Consider the following 24,004-nt stretch of genomic DNA (forward strand, 5'->3'; position numbering starts at 1 on the left):
CACCATCCGTCCTCCTATTCCGAAATGAAATCGTATTAGCCAGTGTTCATGTTCTCCTCGATAATCTTTCGAGGCTGTCGTCCCTTAATCCGTAATCGACGCCGACATTTCAACTGGCCTGAATCCATGGATAGTACTATTACTAACTCAAACTTGATCCTGATCTTTTAGAGGAAAGTATTTGCTCTGGAATGATTATTTCTAATGATTGTTTGATCGCGAACTAGTACGATTCTGAGGGTTGGTTATGGGTATCTTGTATTATTCGGAATAATTTTTATCAGATTTTTACCTAAATTGTCTTCACTTGTCACGTTCTAAATCTCTTTGAGAAAATTAAATTCATTTCGAGAAACGTAATTCAAATGTAGCTCGGGTGGCTCACAAATTCAAATTTGTACTCTACTAAACCTCAAGAATAAGGACTAGTAAAAAAGTTATATTTAGGAACTCTGATGTATAAGTAGAAAAAAATCATTGAAATAAAAAGTTGTTTCAATATTACTAGTTACTTTTTAGAGATTCAACTGTGAACAACTATTCGTGATTTTAAAAGCCATTAACTATGTAATATCAAAATAAAACAAATAATTTTGAATCGATATTTTTTTATGATCTATGAACGTACAAAATACATTCATATCTATCTCGCGTATTCAGTAGAATAGCACAAATATGGTCAGGCATGAATGAGATTGAAGGCCATCCATTAACAATACAATAAATCAATGTTAAACGAGTCTTTAATATATTGGTATGATTAACATACTATACGATTAACATATTTATTATTAATTTTTATTGTTATTATTTCTTTGAAATTCAAAAAGTACTGACAGATGTATTTTAAATGTTTGAATTATGAAACGATTATTATATTTTAGACGCGCAATTTTTTAAAAATTCAAAACTTTATAGAATTCAATTTTTTATTGAAATAACCTCAAGCAATAATAGAAAAAGTTAATAATTCAAACTATATCTACGAGATAATAAAATATTAAGCACGACATCCTATCAACAATATATTTCATACATCAGCATAAAATGAATATTGGCAAAAAATTGTGCCAATATTATGTGTATATATATGAGAAAGAGAGAGAAAGGGGAGAGAACAGAAAGAAAAAGAAGCCACCTCAGCTTGAACAAAACACTCTCACCTCGAGACTTGGCTAGTTCGCCAGGGGGGTAGTAGAGCAGTAGTCGCAGTAGTGTTGTCGCCGTTGTCGGTCGATGCGTGTGCTTGTCCGCGGTGTGGCGCCACCCTCGTTCACTCTCGCTCGGTCTGTCTCTGTCTTTTGCTTTTGGAATAAGCTCGCCCAGCAGGGCTACGTGTCGTCCGCAGTGCTGTCCCGGCGTCTCGTCAGCGTGCGTCGCCCTTTTCGTGGTCGAACAAAAAGCGTAGCACGCACACGCGGTAAACGAGGTCGTCGTTGTCGTCGTCGTCTCGCGAGTGCGTAAATTTCCCGTATCTGTGTGCGTGTATCTGCGTGTGTATGATGTGTCGTGTTGACCAAGTGACCCCGGCGGATAGCATGAGGAGCCGTAGGAAAAGGCCGAGTAGTTGTTGCCCCGAGGCTAAATTATAGGGGGTAAGATGATCTTATTCTCTGTCTTTCTTTTTACGGGCATCAATGTCACGGGCTCGCGGTATGTTCTCTCCTCGATTCTGCAGGTTTTCTACGAGTAAACTTATCTGCTAAATAAGAAAACGACGAAATATTTCATTTCTATTTATCTAGTGATCGTTCGATCACCGTGTTGTGATTTTGATTGATATAAGTAGCAGTTTGTTTCGTTGTTTTGAAGAAAGACTAACACGAGCAATTTGAATTTGTAACGGAAAGATTGCAGTGTAATGTACATTGCTTTAAATTATATTTTTATATGGCTTTAGGAACTTTAAGAGCTAGATTACTAAAAAGTGCTATTATTTCCTAGTTTCTTAATAAAAGCAACATCAGATGTACGTGCATTTTGAGGTTAGATGAACGGATAAAACATACTTCATTGGTCTTGGGATGACTCCCATTGAATATCATGAACGTTGACAAGTAATTCTCATCCAAAAAATGATATTATCAATTCGACAGCAGAAAGCCGCAATCTCTTTTTAACGCTTCAAAATTATACTGCACTTTTGCTCAATATCGATTAAATATTTCTGCACGACCTCCGTTATCAATTTGTCATATCCTTAAAAAAGAATTCTTAAATTATTCTGGTTCGAAAAGTTGTCTGCGTTGTCTTAGAGATTTCGTAACATTCAAAGTACGTAGCATTTTATCTTTTACAATACTTGAAACTTTTTCGAATTTATTCATAGAATTTATTTCAACATTGTCTATTCTACTGTATGTAACGGGCACATTTTGTTATTAGTAACTCGCAAATCACGGCTCAGAACACAGCTATTTTCAGCTAATTCTGACATTCTGAGTTTAGAAGACTATTGTAGTAATAGACATGTCAGCAAAGTTTCGTTGAAAACCTGCAGAAAATCTATTAGAATAAATGGATCGGAATTCTATAAACATACTGATAAAGATAATAAAAAAGTAATCAAAAGAATTCAGAAAAAGTCAGAAGAATTCCAAATAAACTGCCATGATAAAGCTTGATGAGACAAGAAAAAAAACTAGACGCATAGATCTATTTTCAATGACGACCGCAGAGTACAACGATGAGAATAGATGTGGTATTTGCACATATATTTGGTTGGTCATGGGTCTGCAGTTGAATGGGCGGGTGGAGGCCCCGTGCGCGGATCGCGAGACTATCGATCGACAAATTGTGGAGCACGTGACGCGAATGAAACGGGTTCTCTCCTTTCTCTCTCTATCTTCCCATAGCCTCGCCAAAATTGCATAATGTATCGTAGACTTCCTTATCGAAGAACCGATGCTTTTTTCACTTGAAATATTTGAAAATAACTATAAACTTTTTAGAAAAACTGTCTGGGATTTGAAAAGTAACAACGTTCAAATAAGTTTAATGGTTTAGGCTTTGGCAAGAGAGATAAACTTTTAAATTACGTCAGTTTAATGCGCAATGAAAATATTTGATACTAATAGTTGTCAGGTTCTTCAAGGGCTCATTGGACACTTTCCAAAATTTGCTGTCTTTGGTACATTTGCGAAATGTTAATCATCTAAAAATCCATTCTGTCCTATTTCACAACATTTTTCCATTCAATAAGGCAGTTTTATAACAAGAGCAAAGTTTTTAATTCATAAATATTTGTTAAACTTGGAAAAATCATTAAAAACTTTCTTTGACTTTACATCCGTCACATTAAGTTGAGAAAAACAGAAAAAAGTAAAGTAGGTTTTCGTCATAATATTATTGATTTTGAATGTACGGCTGTGACTATAGATTTGACCTTCATTAGAAGCACGCAGGAAAATGGAAAACTCTAACGTGCGTAGTCATTTTGATATAACAAAAACATGCTTATTAAATATATTTTATTCCATGTTAAAATCATCTCAAAACCAAAGGAAATGAATAAATAATGCCCATTCATGAATTCGATGAGCATTTAGAAAGGATTGAATCTCGATCTATCGAAAAATAGCGTCACTTCTTAATATCATCTGAAAAAGGATTAGAGCGATTAAAAGATTATGCACGCTTTACTGCGGTGCGGCTGATTCTCAAAATATAGATTAATTAATGAAGTTTATTTACTTTAGCCAGAGAAAAATATCATACTCACATGATTTCTTGCCTGAGGATAGTTGTAACTTACTTGTATTTGAACTTGATTTCTGCTGAATGGATCATTCTATTAAAATATATTATTATTAGACATTTCATAGTTAGATCTGCTACTATTATTGTTAACCAATTTATTTATATCGTACTGTTAAATACTATAATTAATAGTAATACAATAAATGATACATTTTTCATTTCAAAGGTAATTATTCATTTCCTATATTTCATTTTTATTTCTTGTTTAATTACCAATTTCATTCACAAGTTTCATTCAATCAACATTTCATTTCTAAAAACATTATCATCACACTACTGTGAGATCTATAATAATTTGCACAGTTATGTTGTATATTGAAATAATTAATTAGCTAATATATCGTGTCAATTAAAAGTTCATTATCAAGCTACATTTTGAACTTAAGAATCTAAAAACTAGCATAATAGATAAAAAAGCAAATTAAAAAAATATATATTGAAACATTATAAAAACTATGGGGGGTAAGCTTAATTGAAACAAATAGTAGAAAACTGGTATGCTGAAAAAATACACTGCTTTAGAAGTCCACGAGGATATTGATTTTTTGGATAAAATATTGCTAGATATTCGGACAAATATATGTGCACAAAGAAACTGCAATTTCCTAGAATAGATCACATTTAAGAATAACTAACTAGAATTATGAAAACAAAGAAATCTAAAACCTACGATAATTTAGGAAGGATAAATAAAATGAAACTAAATCAGCATATGACAAATATAGACAAAAAAGAAGAAGACTATATCACAAATCATAATAAGGGTATTAAATGCTTATCAGATTCTAGTGATGCTCATTAGCTTTTAGTGATGAAGCAAGTCTGAAAGAGCAATAAATAGAAGAAAAGTTGATTCAATACTCCACTGTAAGAAATAAATGTACGCACAAATAAAAATTCTTAGTCTGTAAGTGTTTTATATTTAAGTTTTTTTTATGTATCCGGCCTATGTATAGGTAATATGTTTACCTTTTTTAGTTTGCTTAAATGATTGATTGGTTCGTGTGTTCCGAAAATTGTGAAAAGAACTTTTCTAACATGATAGTTTTGCATACATTAAAGTTTATGCTTTTGTTTATAGTCGATAACTACGAGTAAATCACTACTTCGATCTACAAACTTCAACAGATAAATTTGGGAGACTTTCTTGTATGCTTGTTGAATTCTTGCAAATTTTACCGTGAGGACAACCACATTAATTAAATTAGAATTGTTAATCGATTTTATAGTGATTCATTTGGTAAATTCCAAACGTTGTTCATATTTGAACTGCCATACTAAAGCAAATACTCGGAATGGTCTCATCAGTTACTGAGTAATAGTTTAAAAAGAAACTTGAATGGAGTTAACGAAAACGATACACGGAAAAAATACTAGAATAAAAGCATGGCAAGTTAATAGTAACAGTTTTATCGTAATTTCTGTACAGAGAGTTTAGAGTCACACAGTAGGGGTCCTTTATATGTTCGCCACATGAGCTAACAACTCTAGATGTGCAAGTGAGTAAGCATACAGCTAGGTGAAACTTATACGAACAGGATGAATGGCCAATGGCTATATCCAGTGCGTTTACTCAACTGTTGAAATGGCAGTTTTCACTCGCGAGCTAGATTACTTTTGACGCTTGGCAAGTAGTTATTTGTATCAGAGTTTCACAATTTGATGGTTGATAGTTATTTGTTTATATAATCCTTGATGTCTGCGAAAGTAAACTTAAAATAAAAAAGAATAACCTAACACATATCAAATATCTGATTATTAGGTTAATTATTATTGTTATGTGATTAAAACTTTTATATCAAAACTATATCAAAAACATCTTTGATTAAAACTAGGATTAGAAAAAGATATAATAGTTGACAGATGAATGAACGTATTTTTTCTTGCGGATTCGCTGTGTAGCTAACTAAGATTGATTTTCTCGTGGCCTTAAGCTGCTTGAATGATTGATTGGTTCATATGTTCCGAAAATTGTAAAAAGTACTTTTCTGATAGCATAGTATATTCATTTCGAATAGTTTAAACATAAAAAAGGTCGTGGATTAGCTTTAAATAGGTGATTGTCACATAACGAAACAAATATTTCTTCAGTGATTTACTTTTAAGTTCATTCTTCATACGTATATTTTTATGTATTTATACTTAGTCGGTGATTTTTTAAAATATTTATTGCACATTCATAACATTTATCATGGCAGTTTTGTAATAAATATCACATATATTTTGGCTAAAATATGGTACGCTAATCAAGTGTATGATCAATTATCTTTGTCAGTTTGATAAATAACCAATAGAATTATATCCTAGTTATGTTAAATATATGTCGAATAATTCGTCTGATTTAAATACATTATTGCAATATCAACAAAAGTAAAAGAAGAAAAATAAAAATATCCGGAAATTTAATACAATGCACAGTCAAAAATCACAGAATGAAAATGGTTGGAAATAACAAAAGGTTATTCAGATAGCCGGGCAGCTCGACGCGGGACGTCGCGGTAGTCCGGCAGTGGTGACCTGACCATGGAAGGAGAGAATGCTGACAAGCAGACGCTATCTGAGAAGCTACTTTTCTACACGACCGCGTTCTTCATCCTCCTCGGCACCTTCAGCCTCTTCGCCTTTCTCTTCTTAGTGCCGTTCGTCATTGATCCGGCTTTCACCACCATCTTCATGGATTTCGACACAAGGCCCGCTGAATGCGTTACAATCGATGTTGAGTCCAGGCGAGGTGATCATTACCATCACGACAAACAATTCGCTTTTTCTAATATCTCTTCCTCCACTTGATGTTGGTCTTTGTTTCTCACTATCTTCTTCTAGTATACTTCTTCCTACTTAGCAATCATTTACTATTGTGGAAAATTTTCTGACACTGTGTTCGACTTTAGTTTGATTATATTATATTTGTCAAAAAGTAATTTATAGAGACTATGCGGAATAATAAATTTTCTTTGTTCCAACGAACGCGGAGAAAATTTTTTCGTAAAAATTATAATAATGGACTACAAAATGACATTGTAGGTAAGGGCTCAGGAATTTTAATTGGCCTCAGCATAAAATATATTCACTTTTTCGTCTCTTTTTTTATCAGTTGATTAAAATTATGTAGAAAAATTATCGTTAGATACATATTTTTTATGTTAATACCAATTGGAAATTCCGTATCTCTCCTGCTCTAAATAACTCGTCGTCATTTTTAAAGGAAATTACACTTCATAAAATAATTTAAATAAATTTTAGAATTAATTTTTTATGAATATTGCTTTGTATCAACAATAAATAATTTTTAAACTAATTTTTTTTATTGAACTAACACAGTGAAAAAAAAAAAGATAAATGAAAAATATTTTTTCTACATACTGATTCTTTTGATATTGCGATTTAATGTTGATACTTTCTTCGTATTTTCCTGTTATTTCTCTCTATTCCTTTGCCCATAATTATACAACGTAGAGCTATCTGTGAAAGAATTAATGTAATTTTAAAATAGAAATTATAGATTATCGATATATGTTTTTTTTTTTAATTTATGAAATATTTATTTGTAACGTACTTTTCATTATCATCTAATAATTAATTATTATTTTGTTGTAATCTAAAAGTAGTTATGGATATGTCAAGAAAATGTTGAATAAATAAGTATTTGAACTACCGCGTATATTATACTAACTTCAAAAAATGATAACATGGGAATGAGTTAAATTGGAAATAAGATTTAAAATAAAATAAAAATGTTATTAATAGATGTCTTTCGTAGAAATAATTGAATAATTGATGAAACTTCTACAAAGTTCATCACTAACTTTGTGGCGACACGCAACTCCATCATTATGTTTTCTTGGTGTGATGACCATTCCAAATTCACATAAATATATAGAGCACAAGATCTCGCGTATTGCCTTTCTTCTTACTCAAAGTCAATCGTCGAAACAAAAACCCTTGTATTTTGCGCAGGATTCTGTTTTTTTCTCCTTTCTCGAGCTCGTTTCATTTCTTTCTCTCACTTGCTCCCTATGTTACACTTGGCTTCCATGCTTATGGATTACGTAAAGTTGAGTTTATTTTGAATAGACCGTTTCGATATTTTTTTAGTTTATGTTCGGTTTCTTCCAATCTCTACTTTCAACATTCTTGTATTTGCAAGAGAAATGTGAGTAATTCTATTTAGATAGTTTTAGTTTTACTATTAATAATTTGAGAAAAGTAAAGAATTACAATAGAAAAGTTATCAAAAATAAACGTTGATTAGCTTTGCAAACTAGTTGTTTTCGATAAAGATGTAAGTTGAATTTGCATAGCTGATCTAGCGAAAGATTCTCACAGGCTACAAGTAGGCCTCTTGTGCACCAAAGTTGTAATAAAGTGTTTATATACGTCGCCACTCAGAGCCCACCAACTTCGTAGAGTTCGTGAAACTTTGTAAAATATTTATATCAGGTAGTGCCGAAGAGAACAACGAAATTTAAATCGACCTCTTTTTTATTCCACGCTTGCTTAGTTACTTGCACGTAAGCTTCTCGAATTACATTATTTTCAGATATCTTTTTATGTCGTACCTTGAATGTATTTATGCAATCAATGTCGTCACGATTTTGACGGGGTGTTTTATATTCGATGTTTAATTAATTGTTTGTTTTTGTTTATCACTTGTATTAATGATGATTGCTATCCTTCTCACTTTCTTCAAGTTTCATTTATATTGATAATATGTCTACTATTATTTACCAACGAAAAAAAATATAAGTTACATTAGCATTTTCACGGCTGCAGCAATGATTTTGAAAATGTATTAGAGACGAAACGTGAGGACATATTTCGTACAACATGAAACTTCTTTGGCAGCATTAAGCATTATTTACAATTAGGACTGATCGTAATGGTAGATTTTTAGCAATGTGCTCAAGCCGTGAAAACCATAATTATTAACTATTAATTATTATATTGATCAAATCCACTGTGACGAGTAGGCAATGTAAATAAAAGGCAATGTAAATAAAATAAAATCAATCAATTTCAGGAAAATAAAGCTTTGACGATTATGGGCTTCTGTAAGTAATATTGTAAGGTTTACATATTAAGTGTAAAGAAGCCGGTTAATATTTACAAAATTTTAAACAATAAGAAATGTATTTATTTAGGTATATTAAAAGATTCTATTCTTTGTTGAAGAATGAAGAATTAGTACTAAAATTGAATGTATTGTTCCCAACTGATAGAGACAAGATTAATTTACTCTAAATTTCTCAATTGTTTCTCATTAGCAAATGTAATATTGATAGAAAGTAACAACTAAAATTAGACTAAATCGCAAACTACTCAAAGCATTCGCATAAATAATAAAGCATTATAAGGTTAACATTCCCTCGGGGATAATCCAAACTCTAAAGGAGCTTTCTGAAATAAATAGTAAGGCAATAAGGAAAACTGCCAAACGGCAAAGATAGGGTGGATAAGACAGTTCTGATGTGCCACTAGGCTGTTGTATGCTAAAGTGTCGAAATGTTTTGGCAAACATGACGGTGCAAGGGGGAGTTTATACTTCCCAGAAAAGTAGTTCAATGGGCTAACCTACATCCATACTCGTACGTATCCACTTGAACTCGTATCGATAAACGACTACTGAATCTTTGACAATTTTAACTTGAAAAAAAAGAAGTTACTAGGCGCCAAATAAGAGAAAATATTTAGCTCTATTTTTCCCGCGCACGTAAAATTGAATTTTTCAATGAGTCGACTGCAAACAAGCAGATAATATATCATAATCTCGTGACAAGCTGATACTACATTTAATATATACGACATGTGGGTCAAGTACAAGGTCGTATTCCTATTCATGGGAATAGCTCTTTCAATCAGTCGCTAGCTCACGCGGTACCATCAATTGATCTCGTGTCTTTCAATAAAATCGTTATCCTTCAGCTCTTATCTTTCCGTGGATGATTTTATACGTTTGACGAATGAAAGCTTAATAACGCCATGCAAAATGATAGTACGGCAAGAAATGAGCTTTTAGCGCGTGGATAAAATAAACAAAATGAAAATCGCAAATCAACAGATAAAAATCAATCGGCGCTTCGACCAAAATAGATCCATCGTAAATCACACTCGTTGATGAGTATAGAAATGTCTAAAGCAAATTACATGTTTATTTAGGTGCAATTTTTACTTGTTCTGTAATAAAGCTTCTATCATATATATAATATATAATAAAATGATAGTATATATAAAACTTTTCTTAGTATTTTATATTTCAAAATAGAGTAACATAATTCCATGAAAATTAAATCATAGCAGCATGTTGTATTCAGAGATAAAAGTATTCGACTATTCGACAATTCTGTTTGAATAATACTTACGCCATAAATATATATTAGTCATCGTTTACGATGTTCGATAAACATATAGTAGATTTGATCAAATCGAACACTTGATTATTTATAAAGCATTCTTAAACTAAGCACCCTGAATAAAGTATCAATAAATTCAATGACAATATAAAAAAGACCATTACTAAAGCGATATATGTGTGTGTGTGCGTGCGTGCGTGCGTGCGTGCGTGCGTGCGTGCGTGCGTGCGTGCGTGCGTGCGTGCGTGCGTGCGTGCGTGCGTGCGTGCGTGCGTGCGTGCGTGCGTGCGTGCGTGCGTGCGTGCGTGCGTGCGTGCGTGCGTGCGTGCGTGCGTGCGTGCGTGCGTGCGTGCGTGCGTGCGTGCGTGCGTGCGTGCGTGCGTGCGTGCGTGCGTGCGTGCGTGCGTGCGTGCGTGCGTGCGTGCGTGCGTGCGTGCGTGCGTGCGTGCGTGCGTGCGTGCGTGCGTGCGTGCGTGCGTGCGTGTGTGTGTGTGTGTGTGTGTGTGTGTGTGTGTGTGTGTGTGTGTGTGTGTGTGTGTGTGTGTGTGTTATCGGTTAACGTACACTTTCCCTTCGTTAAGTACCTACTTCGAGAAAGTAACAAAAGAAGGTGACATGTTCCCTTGAAATTGATTCTATTTAGCTTTCTTTTGTTTTTAGTGATTTCCCTTTGGGATGTATGAAGAAAAACACGTTCCTGCCGTGGTCGTATCAGAATCAATTTAGATATCCGCCATCACTTCTATTTACTTTTTTTCCTTCGGTTGACTGATATAACTCGTCATTTATTTTTGTCCGTTGGAGGAATCAAATTTATTGTACATTTTTTTTAGGTGCGACCTTCGTTGATTAATTTCTTTACGGTATTACAACAGTAACACGAGTTGCAGCCAATTTTAAATAAGTTTTAACCAATAACCACTTAGAAATATTGTTTCTCGTTCCAAGATAAATTTTAGAAAATATATTTCATCGGCGTTCGAAGTATATATACTACTACAAATTTGTCATCAACCTTATGTATTTTTCCCATGGGAGGCTGTTAAAATGATATACGAGTAGTCGCGGGATTATGACACCGATACACGCTAAAGTATGAATAAGAGCCCATCTAATAAAAAGAAGAAGAATCTCCTCACGTTACAATTAGAAAATCTGAGATGCGTAAAGTGACCTTTTTTATCATACTACCTTATAGGTAATTTTCAAGAGTTTGGTGTGCATCTTAGTCGAAACATACTCTTTCTCACCCTTGAGAATAAATGGTTTAATTAAATTTCCATCCGATTTCCGCGTGAACGATCGAATCAACAATCAGTCGACTGATACAGCTATTTTGGTTAGATCGCGACAAGTAATGTTACAATAAACATTTTATTTCTAGATCTAGATCAATTACAGCAAAATTATATTTATATATAAAACGAAAGGCATATCAAGAAAAGATATATCGGCACTGATATCTTATGCTTCCGCAAGTGCGACTAATAAAATATTCGGGCTTAATGTGATCACATATCGGGTCAGCGTGAAAATAGCTTTGACGTCATGCAAGATAGATATACAATAACAAGAGACACTTTATAACATTGATAGATTCTTATATGTTAGCGTGATTTCATTCGCAAAGCATGTATCTCTCGATGCATGTATTGCAATGTTTATAAGAGGAACATGGTCCAATTCGGATAATTATGAGAAATATGCTGATGATTAAACGGAATGAAATTTCTGCAAAGTTATCATTCCGTATAGTTTTGATGGGTCAAATAGTAAAGAAAAATGCTAATTTAATCATAAAACTTCAGCAAGGATAAAAATAAGAAAACTTTTTTCCTACGCGTACATGCTATAATTATCATAAAGTAGACGTTCACAAAAATAAAAAAAAATTCAAGTGTTTATTCTTTGAAAGGTACTCTGATGTACAGTTGGATTGTTATTATTGAAAAACAAACTAGTGGAAATTTGTGCATATAACACAAAACGCTGCAATTTTGCAGCCGTCGGAGAATCCGCAAGTTCATATCCAACTCACAGTGTTTTTCTCTCTCTATCTCACTTTCTCTACGAAATGTACTGGTTCGACGTTTCTTTTTCTCTTTTGTCGTGTATGTGTGAATCTCTTAAAGCTACTTTCTTCCTTTGTCGACTTTTTTGCTAATGGTCTTTGATCTTATATGTGCTCTGCTATCTCTTTGATGTTTGCTCTTTTATTTTTTTTTCTTATAATTTATTAAAGCGTTTCGATATATATCGTCTTCTTTGAATTGATGTTTCGATTTGTTTATAAAATATATTCAAATTCGGAATTTGAATAGAAATATTATTACTTTAATAATCTTTTCATAAAATTAATTTGCTACATTTAGCACACGCTATACAATTTTTCTTGAATGAAAACGGTTTTTATATCGATAATAAAATATGCGTGTCATAAAAGATTTAAACAATAAAATAAATTAATATTACGTATTTAATTTATTTTGCAAAAAACTTATGGATTTCAAGTAACCCTTTCTTTATAATACTATGAAATGTTCCGGAAAATATTTCTACTTAGAAAAGCAACAGTCTGGTTAAAAAAAAACATAAAAGAGCTCTCAGTGAAAACATCAAACAAATTTCACATAACTATGGTTGAAACACTCGAAATGGGGAAAAAATCGTAGGTACGAGTAACTGCTCCTGGACGTCATGTAGAGAAGGTTGTACGAAGGAGCTGTTCGAGTGCACGCAAATACGCGTGAATTACAAGCTACCCGTAAATAAAACTGAGAAGGAGGAGAATGATGAGGACGTAGGAGGTGTCGAGAGGGACGAGGCCGTTGGTAAAAGGCCGCGCCTGGAGCGTTCGCTAAGGGATTATGAATACGCCGACGACCTCGACGACGAAGAGTTCAGTGATGAAGAGGAGTACAACAATCTGCCCAAACCTTTTCCGACAGGTATTTATTTTTTTTCTGTTTTTACCTTCTGTATATGGTCCAGTTATCGAGGTATTTCATTGTTACAGATGTTACCATATAGTAGTTACTTTTTTCCATCTATAACATAATTCAGTTAGTTCAGAATAATTTTAAATATCGCTGATCAAATAGTGACAATTATTACAAATGTCATTTTAGCTAAATGAATTATTGTAAACCTATTGGCGTGGAAAATCAATCAAAAAAAATTCTATATGAGCTTTGTACATATTGCGATATAAATGAAAAGATGTAATTTAATAGATTACTCATATTAGCAAAAAGGTTTATTTGCCATGATTAATGAAAATGGTAAATATCCGCGTTTTCAATTATATAAAGTTGCGGTGAAAACTAGTGCGATTTTATTTTAATATTTTGCTTTGTTGCGGAGCATAAAGTCCCTATAGAATAAGCCAAGGTTCAAAGAGCTCAAATAGCTATTCACTTTTTACGAAAACTGTAAATCACAATCTTCTCCACTATATAAAAAGAATGATCTTTAAAATAGATAACAAAAGGCAGAAAAGAGAAAAAGTTAGAACAATTCCGATACATTCTTCTTAACTTTAGGTCTCATGGGGAACGATTCCGAGTGGTACTTCACTGGGGCCAAGTTGTTCCCAAACGTTAAAGGCTGCGGCTACCCGCCGATGTTAAACTGTACCATTTTCATAAGGCAATACGCGAATGTGGGCCAAAACTTCAGCTGTTACTACTCGAAAGTCGATCCTGGAATTGTCATCAGCGACCTCGACATGTGGCAGGTCCGCGCACATATTACAACTTTCTTCTTTTATAGGTTTTCCCTGCCATCCTGTACTTTTTTTAATGCGCTCCGTTTTATTATTTTCGAGTCGATAGAATGAAACACGCTGTAATTGAATATTTCATAAGCTTGATACTGCATTTTGCAATAAATTCTGTAACGTCGACAGTTTTATCGAGTCTGACTGAACGCATGTGTTTCTACTTAAAGTTGATAATCGGATTCATGAATCGGAGACTTAGTTTCTGCAGCTATGTTGTAATTATTTACGATTACATTAATATATACTGCAGTTATAATGCAAACCGCATCTACCGAAGGTTTTTTTTCTCACATACATTCAACTCGTCCAATAAAAAATAATTCTTAACCTACATAAAAGACAGCTAGAGTTCTCCCATTCAGCAAAGGGTTGTTAAATCGGAAGAAACAACAACGAAGCTTAGCGCGTGAAAATTCTTACGGTGCAGAACCACGAAATTGAATTCGCAGACGTGACTAGGTGGAACTTTGCCCTTATTACCGGTTGATCGACGACAGCGGCAAGCCCACAGAACATCTATCTGTTTCTCTCTCTCTCTCTCTCTCTCTCTATCTTTCTCACATACGCACGCATAGTTTGATAATCCATTTGCCTATATACCGCCAACTCTCTACACCTACTTCTCCATAACAGTGATCGCAATTTTTATTTTTTGATTTCGCTCGTTCACTATCTTCGCGTTTTCGTTTGGCGTAAAAAAAATTTTTTTTTAAACGATTTAAATAATGATTGAATTTTACACAAACGCGGTTTTTAGAGATTTATATTTCTATTTTTCCTAATTCTATTCTTATTACTGAAAATTGCTTGCTTTTAAAACTATAATCTCGATTACGAAAAGAACAAACGTCAACAAAAAAAAAAGAATCTTATCGCTGAGTCCACGTTATGAATCCTCCTTTGTCTGTTGGACAGGTATACATGAACCTGGTGTATGCGATGGCGATCCCGATACCATCGTTTATAATATCGGTGATCTACCTGACGATCGCTTACTTCAAGATTTACAACGAGGACGAGGTGGCATTGGTAAACAACGAGGAAGGTGCCCAAGATGGAGATGATGCAGCTGGTGATGTAGATGGTGATGGTACACCACTACCACCGGCTTCTGGTGCTATAACTCCGGGTAGCGAGGCCTTTCGAGAAAATCTTACGAGCTTTGGGCATGACATTAAAGTTGCTATGGCTGACGAAGTTAGCAGAGATAGCATCGATGTCAACTCTGATGCATACTCTGTACAAGTGTAAGACTTTTTTTAGAAGGATAAAGATGGTGGTTTATTCTATCATGGCTTAGAAAATAATATACGTCTTTCCAGTTGGAATAAGAGTTTTTGTGAATTTCATGGTCAGCTTCAAGTCGATTTTCAAATTTTGTTTAACTGTTATTTGATACATACAGATGCAATTTACCAAGTTTGTCAAGGGCTCCAAAGTTCTTATCTTAGATATTAACTTGTGTAAGCTGAATATAAGTTGAATATTTTCATTAATATAAATTAGTTAGCTTTAAACATAACAATTTGAATGAAAATGGCTGACGTAAGTGATTATAAGCTCAAGAGGAAGCTTAGTTAATAACTTAGTCTTGTGTAAATATCAATGAAAAATGTCTCCATTCTGAAATGAGAGTCGAAATCCAGTCAAAAAAGTATAGAGTGAAAATATTTACGATAACAATATCGCGTTTACATTCATATCGCGTTTACATTCATATCGCATGTAGAAATTGCCACCAGTGTATTCAATGTTACACAGAACCGTGTATATTTTTATAATGAAAGAGACTATTGATTTTTCGTCGATAATATTAGAAAGGACGCATTGAGTTATCTCTGTACAATTAATTGCCCATGTCAGTAAACTAGAAAACAAACTTTCGAAATAAGTCGACAATGCTTTTATGAAATGTGTACCTTAAAAAATAAATTTCAGGTAGATGTTTTTTAAAGCTCAATAAAAGACCATTTTTATGTGTAAAGTAAAAGAAGAAAATACATTTTTCGGTTGTCACCGAAACTCATAGAAACGAGCAAAAGGACAAGTAACATTTCTAAAGTCATTACTGCAAAAAAATGTCTGCTTCGTTACGTTCTGGATAATTTTCGAAATCATGACGTCACTGTATCCGAGTAGTTTTATTTTTTGTTTCTATCTTTATGATTGATCGAGTCTTGCTACGGATTTCTAGCGTTCATTAGCCCTTGCAATTTTAGCGACGATAAAGCACTAAATCGATCGTAAAATGGAAAAACATTTCCGTATATGTGTCGTGTGTGTATACACATGTTCGGAGATTGGACAGCGGGGCGTATTGATAACTTACGATTTGGTGACTATATTTCTTTAGATTGCAGGTCATATTTTCAAGAATGGAATTATTTTTGGTCGGACTATTTTCGCATTTTGTTTCAAACATTTTGTCAGCAAAGTAAATCAATATTTTTGCATTTCTCTCATTTACAAAACACTTGTTTTTTTCTAAAATCACGAAAAGTTATATTACCGACTATTTCTAAATTTCCAAGTTATATAATAATCCTGTTAGTAAGCTCATCCTTGATGAGAGAATCGTCGAGACGAAACACGCTTTCACGCAGCAGATTGACAGGGAAACCTTATCAAACTATGTAATACTGTGGACATGTTATTATATAGGCTTGAGCTTTTACGTTGTCGTGGTAACAGCAGCCAAGCAAGTGTCTTGGTGCGTGCGGCTTTCGTTTGCTCCTTTAGAACTCGGTCAATTGCTTGCCAACAGTTTAAAATCGATTTGTACGATAATTCGCTTAGCATGTCGTCACCGTTGATGTAATTATTGCGTGAGTACTATATCAAAGAACGTAGTTCTATATTTTTCTTTCATAAAACCGTTTTATCCCTCATTTATATCGGCCGTTTTTGTCGAGAAGATATATATCGGAGTTTGGAAATGTTTTATCGGTTTATTGTGATATAACCAATAAGAATAAATAACAAATTTCCTTTGATATATTTCATTGTTCAAGTTCGTTAGTACAGTGAGCACCACAGCGAAAAAACATACTGACTTCTTAATAAAAACTTTCAGTACCCTACAAATGGATCTCACCAAATCCACTTCTACTTTTCGTCAGAAAATTTGAACTACCATATATCGCACCTATGGCAAATTTTCCGAAGTTCTTTTATAAATAAATCTCACCGGTCCTTATCATCATATTTATCCTTTTATTTAGTACACAAGTTCTTACTATTTCTGCTCTCAACAAATTTTATTTATAAGGCAGCACCATTTGAAAAAAAATCTTTTACCTTCTTATATGTTAGCGCGCCTTATAAAATTCTCTACTAAAAATCAAATATTCTAAGTAAAACTTTTCGATTTTTATGTGAATCACTATAGAATGCACAGTTTAGGGAAAATTAAAATAGTTTTTTGTCTTACGATATAAAATTTATTACTAATATTAGATACTTCTCAACTTTACTTTGTTTCAAAACAAGAACGAACTTATTAGCTTTAAGCTAACTTGTGTCTAAAGCTAACCCGAATTATCCATAATATTCTTTGAACTACATATGTTATAAATACACTTACTTTTACTGCTGAAAATCTTTCCTCGATAAAAAAAATATTTTCACGAGAGCATCTGATATTGAAAAACGAAAACTTTTTTCCATGAAAGATAGAAAAAGTTTTCTTTTTTTATAATGCAAAACTTAAGCCAAATATTTGAAAGTAACTCTTAAACAAATTAAGCTTTTTAAAAGATGGATTCCATTGGCATTTAAGCTGAAACCGACAACTGTTAGAAATGGAAAGCTTGGTATGCTAGATCTACTAATTAAGAAATTTCAAATTTGCTGACAAATATAATTTCTTTCACTAGTTTTCCGTTCTGATAAAACACTTTAAGAAATTTTTCTAAAAATTTCTAGAGCAAATGTTGAAAGCTTTTATTGACGTAGCGCTTTTAATTACTATCGATAAATGAATTTTAAAGGAATTGATTTTTAAAATTTATAGTAAATAAAAGAAAAATATCGTATTCATCACCATACGCAATTAATAATGTTAAAGTTGCAAATTTAATTTTTAAAACATGTAGTCGGCAAATGAAAAAAATGTTTCGACAATGATCATACGTAGCTCTCATACAATGAGATCTATATCATTTTTTTGCTGCTCTAAGTAAATCAAAGCTTTCGGAAAATGAGAAGAGCAGTAGCAATAGTCAATCATTAGGCGAGCAATAGGCGCATAATCGTAGGTCGTGAATGATAAAAGGATCTATCCGAGCGTTAAATCAGGCGTGGGCGCAGGCGTACCGCAGCCTTCCATATTGGAGTTTCCACCACCACTACTACCCTTGCTAGATTATTACATATAGGATCTATGTACCCGCGTCATTTGCCTAGACAGCTTGTCGTTAGATTTTTGTCTTTCGTTTTTCCCGCGTATAGCGTATCGATACGCATCAATGATCAAAGATTTAATTCTTCTTTTTATTAAACTTTTTATTCAAATGAATTTCTGACTGGTACTCAGTGTTCTCTTAACGATTTTCAAAATAACGCTGTCGTGGCCTTATTTTGTAAATCTTGGAGGAAAAAATTTTGAATTACACTAGACAACGATATTCTACAAATATACGTTTCAATACAACGTACGTACGTTTAGTTTGAATACAAAGATCCTTCTTACCATTTTCTCAGTTTTATTTGGTAAATAAGACCCTTCTCTGATATTCTTGAAATATATTTTATGTGTATACGGGAAACTTTATCGAATCGATGAATATCATTTGTATACGTACATGTTTGAACGTACATTTACATCCGTGTATGTATCGACATAAATCAACGTAAATAGACACCTGGAATGTACGTATATTGATGTATTTGCTGCTGAATAAATCCAAAGCTGACGAATGACAGTAAAAATAAGCATAACGAAAAAGATAAATAACTCTTTTCTGTCGGTAACACAATAACAACAATCTATCTTGAACGTAATGCAGCTACGCGCATAAAACGTAGAAATCACGATTATTTCTCACGCCCGAAACTAACTTAAATGAACAGGTATCTGCGCAAGTTTTTACGCCGTTAATATAGAGGCGTTAGCTTTTTTACGAGGTTGATCCCTCGTAGCTTGTTGTTTATCTGACCAGGTTAAAAGGGTTACAGTTTCTAACGCTTTTTCTTCGCATCGCTTTCTTTCGCGACGCTCTATAATTTTAGCCCGATCAATCGTATCAATAGATTGACGCGTGTTGGTTATTGGGTTGAACATTTCCTACATATTCATACTCGCATCACTTTTAATATTGAAATGAAGTGAAATTGGCATGAACGTTGGAGCAAGAGCTTAATAATACAAAATTTAATTTTAGTTTAACAGTACTTCGTTGGTTTTCTTTTGAAATATAATGTTTTTTAAATTTACGCATAATACCTCATTGACAGAGCTATATAACCACGTTGTTTCCGTAAATATATCAAAAAAAGACAGAAAGATTTAATAAAGCGATCGTTGCTAACAAAATTATACTAACTCAAGCTTCACCTGACTGTCATAGCATATAAATTAATTTGTCGTTCAGTTTAATGTCATTAACTTTATAGATTCACCGATTTTACCTCAACTTTGCGATCTAAAATAAGTTCATAATTCGTCTGCGAGTTTTTTTGCAACGGACTAACCTACTTCTCGCTATTACCCTACTTCGTAAGCGAAATGAATTAGTCGCAAGAATTTTGTTCGTGCTAATAAACATCCCTTGTGACCTACACTGTGAAGTTACTTTCAATGAAAAAGTAAACGTTTCGAAGGGTTTGTTATCTGAATTGATCGTTCATTTTTTAAACATAATAATACAAGTCATGAAATTCTAGTCATTAACAGATACAGCTCGTTAGTAGAACAAGCTCAAAGTTTTCAGTTCGAAATTTATCAAAATTTGAAGTTAAATGAAGATATTTTCAATTTGTGTAGAAACTCAAGCTTGCAAAATCATTCACAATATGCGTGTAAGCTCGACAATAAGACTGCAAACATTAACTATCGCGAGCATGTTGTCTCCGTCTATGACCATAGATTGTATGCGAGTGGTAGCAGTAGCTATTTACATCATATGTGTTTACTCGCGGAAACAGAGCGCGAAGGCGTGGATCTAGTTTATTAAACACATATGCAATGCCAATGGAAAAGCTATCATCTTTCTCTTTTTCGGTGCCATTATAAAAATTTACCCATGTGTGGAACACACAATATTTCCTTTTCGCGTGGTTGCTAAAAACTGACATTCTTTTTATTTCGTGGACAAATCGCTTTTTTTAATATTTGTTGCTAGTATTTCCATAAAAATAAGAAAGAGAAGGTAATATTTAGGTACGTGCGTTGTTACAGTTGAGATCATCTGGTATTTTGTTTTCAAACAAAAATATAATTCCTCGCTTTCAACGACATCAGTTTTAACGTTGTACGAGATTTTCTGTATTCTTTGGTTTTTTCCAATTCTATTTTCGCTTTCGCGCTGCCTTTGTTCCTCCTCTTCTCTCCTCTTCCTGTGGACCAATTCTCTTACCAATTTCCATTCTACTAGCTCGCGAAAAACTTTGAATCTCTCACTCAATTTTCTTTTCATCTCACGTGCTCTCACCGCCTCTGTTTTTCTCCTTTCACTTACTTTTAATAAATGATTCAGTCGAAAATGCGAAGCGCTAGTGCAGTTTTTTCAGAGGAAAATTCTCCGTTTGTTTGTGCAGATCAGGTTTAAAAGAAAAATAACATCCTTAGCCGTAGATTTTAAGTCTGAAAGAATTCTATGTTATTTACAGTTCTTTCTCTTCGTTTTTCAAAATTTTATTATTAGTAAATCTACTAAAATTTAAACTTTTTTTCGAGAAAAAATGTTAGAGTTTTGTTGGAAAAATAACTGAACAGTGTTACTGGAACTCAAACATTGTGTCTTTATGACTGAAGATAAGTTTACAAGAAACAATATCGCCAACAGAACGAAAACAAAAAAAATATAAAATCTATGAACATAAAGATGTTATCATAATTGCACAAAATAGTAAAAAAGTACAGTAACAGTTGTAAAATAAAGTATATTATTGTAAAATATGAATAACAATATTTCGCTACTTTAATTTATAAAAACAGACAGAAAAAAAATTAACGGAGGGTTTAGTACGCACATCATCCCGAATAACCCGATCTAGTCTAAAATCTGGTTGTCGTGCAGTTTCTATACGCGCGCGCAGAAGGCCATCGCTGCAAGGACGCGAGAAAACATCGATTCTTTACCCCCTACTGGAGAGGCAGCCTTCTGTCTATCGATGTGTACGTGCGTTCGAACAGAAAAAAGGAAGAAACAGAAAAGTAAAAACGCCGTGAATGTAAGTCAACTTTTGGAAAATAAGCTTTTAAAGTGACAACTTTTGCAGATATTTCCAGACACGTACAAAAAAGTTCTCGAAGAAATGAAATAGTAATGCGTGCAGCTTGAATAATGATCAATAACATTTTACCATAACATCAAAACAACATTTTTTCATTTTGAATTTTAAATTTTAAGAAAAGAATTTATTGCGTTATACAAGGATTTTTCAGTATTATGCGAGAAGATCTAGTTTTGGTCTATAGTTGAAAGTATATTTTTCATAATTATACTTTCAATATTTGAAGAGCAGTGATTCTAAAATTAATATTCTATGCGTAAAGAATTAATCTAGAAATTAATCTAAATCAACAACATTAGGTCATAATTTTAACGATAACAGCTCAATAAACAGTCATAAGCAAATGTTACTCACCTGATAGATCGCAAATAATTAACAAACATAAATCACTGGTAATAATGCGTAATAGCCACTTATAATTGACCGAAATATGACTGGAAACATCATTACCAAGTATCAGTCCTGGATGTCGTAAAGTTTCATGAGCTGAGCTTTGCCAACTGACACAAAGTACACGCACAACAAAATTTTACTCTCGGTCAAACAACAGTGGGATTCGGTTACAGTGGATTAGTAATGCGATCAAATCCAAGATACAGTCAACTCACGCGTGAACTGAATAAGGAAAATATGAACGTTGAATACAATTCATATTACAGGCAGTGAATGTAAAAGTTTGATTCTCTGTAGGGTCAATTAACCGAATGAAAGAATTTTATTCGAATACTTAAGCAAAGAACTCCGCAATACAGTTCAGTAGAAATGGTTTTTCATCGTCTTTTAAATAAATAAATTTATTTACTTGAATTTCACTCACTAATAGTTAACTAACAAAAAAGATATTGTCAGTACACGTCTCTTTCTGAATTGAAATTTGCAAGAATAACATGTGATAAACTCGTATTTTTTACTGTCCGTATGTCGTGAACTATAAAATGATCTATTTTAAAGAACGAGATATAATTGTACGTATACACAAGTTACATGCATAACAGCCAAAACTTTCACATACATCGTTTAATTAACATTTTTCTCTTAAAGCATAGCTTAACATGCGTTTGTTAAAATAATACTTATTAACTCAGGTCATCCAGTTTACTCTAAAAAATGTCGCAGGTGAAATTAAGCGAAGTAAATATGCTTGGCCATGCCAAACTTATGTGAGCATACCGGTGGCACTTGCTGTCCTTTTCTTTAGACGACAGATACCTACACATACTTGCACACTGCTACTGCTGCTTCGGATTGATGTCGAGCGCGCCACTGCGGCTAACGAGGCTTTGCCAACTTGCTGCAGAAGGTGATGCTTTCGCGCGTGGCCGCGTTGTTTCTTTTAGCTTAACTAGAGTTCATCTGTCTTTTTTTAGATCTTTTTTCGTTCATTTTTTTCTTGTTAAGTATTCTATTATATTATTATTTGATACTTTGAGATTTCATAATGTCACTCTTTAAAAATATTCGTCCTCTATCATATTTTCATGAATTTTGGAAAGATCATGCAGCTACGATTACAATTGCTCGTACAAGTAGATGCAAGTAGATGCAAGCTATAATTAGAATAGAGAAATTGTAACTATTCTCTATGGACTCATTATAAATCGAAGTATTGTATAATATCTATACAAATTGACATTATGAACTTTCTGATTTTATTTCCAATCCAGCAGGATATTTATTGAATACATTTCCTTTAAGTATTGAATCATGTCTCGTATCATTTTTTACTTCGTTTGCTGCTGCGGATGAGTTTTTATAACCAAATATATTCTCGACAGTTTAGTAATATTAACTTGTATTTATCAGTTGTCCTATGCGCAGTAGATTAAACTGTCAGTGTATAATCAACAAAGTATCCAATCTGCTTAACGCATCTTAATCCAGCCTGTCTACTTCCTCGGATTAAATTAAGTTGAAGCAAAGGTCATCTGTCTCTCCCTCTCTCTCTCTCTCTCTCTTTCGCTTGTGAACTTGCAAGAGACGAAACTATGAGACTATTAAGGTCGTGCTGGCGTGAATTAGTATAGAATGTGTGGATGTATTTTCAAGCACTGGAGCACACGAACAATTAGGTTTTCTTTTATACTATGAGTTGAAAATAATACAAAAGTAGGTTAACGAGTTTGCATTGATTAGAGATTTGCATTGATTAGGACAAATTAGAATATTTAGATACCAGTAGTTTCCAATCATAATTATTGTATTTTTCTTTCACAAATAAATTATTAGGCCAAATAAAAAAGATTCGTCATGGGAAGCAAAGATCATACAAATAAACTTGAATGTTATAATCGATTTTTGAATATTTAATTTAAGAACTGGCATTCTTTTATATTTTAATATTTAATATTTTTAACTTGATGAATTGAGGTTGTATACGATCACGGCAGATTTAATTGATTTTAGGAAAAAAGTTAGGTTTCTTCAGTCTGATTAGACTTTTATTGTTTTTTTGGAAATTTGCCATAATATAAATACCAAAAGGAATGTATTATAATTCTAACGAAAATTATTTTATTGCAGAAGCTTGAGCAAGACGATGACGACGAGTATCTCAACGCATCCTGGTCCGACGGCAGCAGTTTGAAGCGTCGATACCAAGGCTTGAGGGATATTTCATGGAAGCCCCGTTAATTACCGATATTGGGCTAAGAAAAAAAAG

The 24,004-nt window shown here is 33.3% G+C and overlaps 1 protein-coding gene across 3 annotated transcripts; it reads left to right on the forward strand.

Moving 5' to 3' along the window:
• Positions 1-1,360: 1,360 nt before the first annotated feature.
• On the forward strand, positions 1,361-23,995 carry LOC131665846 (protein tipE). Of its 3 annotated transcripts, none has more exons than XM_058938009.1 (6): positions 1,361-1,595; positions 6,218-6,490; positions 12,782-13,057; positions 13,652-13,845; positions 14,806-15,137; positions 23,866-23,995. In XM_058938009.1, exons 2-6 carry the CDS (start codon positions 6,283-6,285, stop codon positions 23,927-23,929), a joined length of 1,074 nt encoding a protein of 357 aa, XP_058793992.1. In that variant the 5' UTR covers positions 1,361-1,595; positions 6,218-6,282; the 3' UTR covers positions 23,930-23,995. The 3 variants fall into 3 exon arrangements, with proteins under 3 accessions (XP_058793992.1, XP_058793991.1, XP_058793993.1); XM_058938008.1 differs by having other exon boundaries at positions 6,227-6,490; XM_058938010.1 differs by having other exon boundaries at positions 6,231-6,490.
• The last annotated feature ends 9 nt before the right edge of the window (positions 23,996-24,004 follow it).

This window comes from Phymastichus coffea, unplaced genomic scaffold (genome assembly GCF_024137745.1).
Source record: "Phymastichus coffea isolate CEN01 unplaced genomic scaffold, Cenicafe_Pcof_1.1 PCOF00054, whole genome shotgun sequence".
NCBI lineage: Eukaryota > Metazoa > Arthropoda > Insecta > Hymenoptera > Eulophidae > Phymastichus > Phymastichus coffea.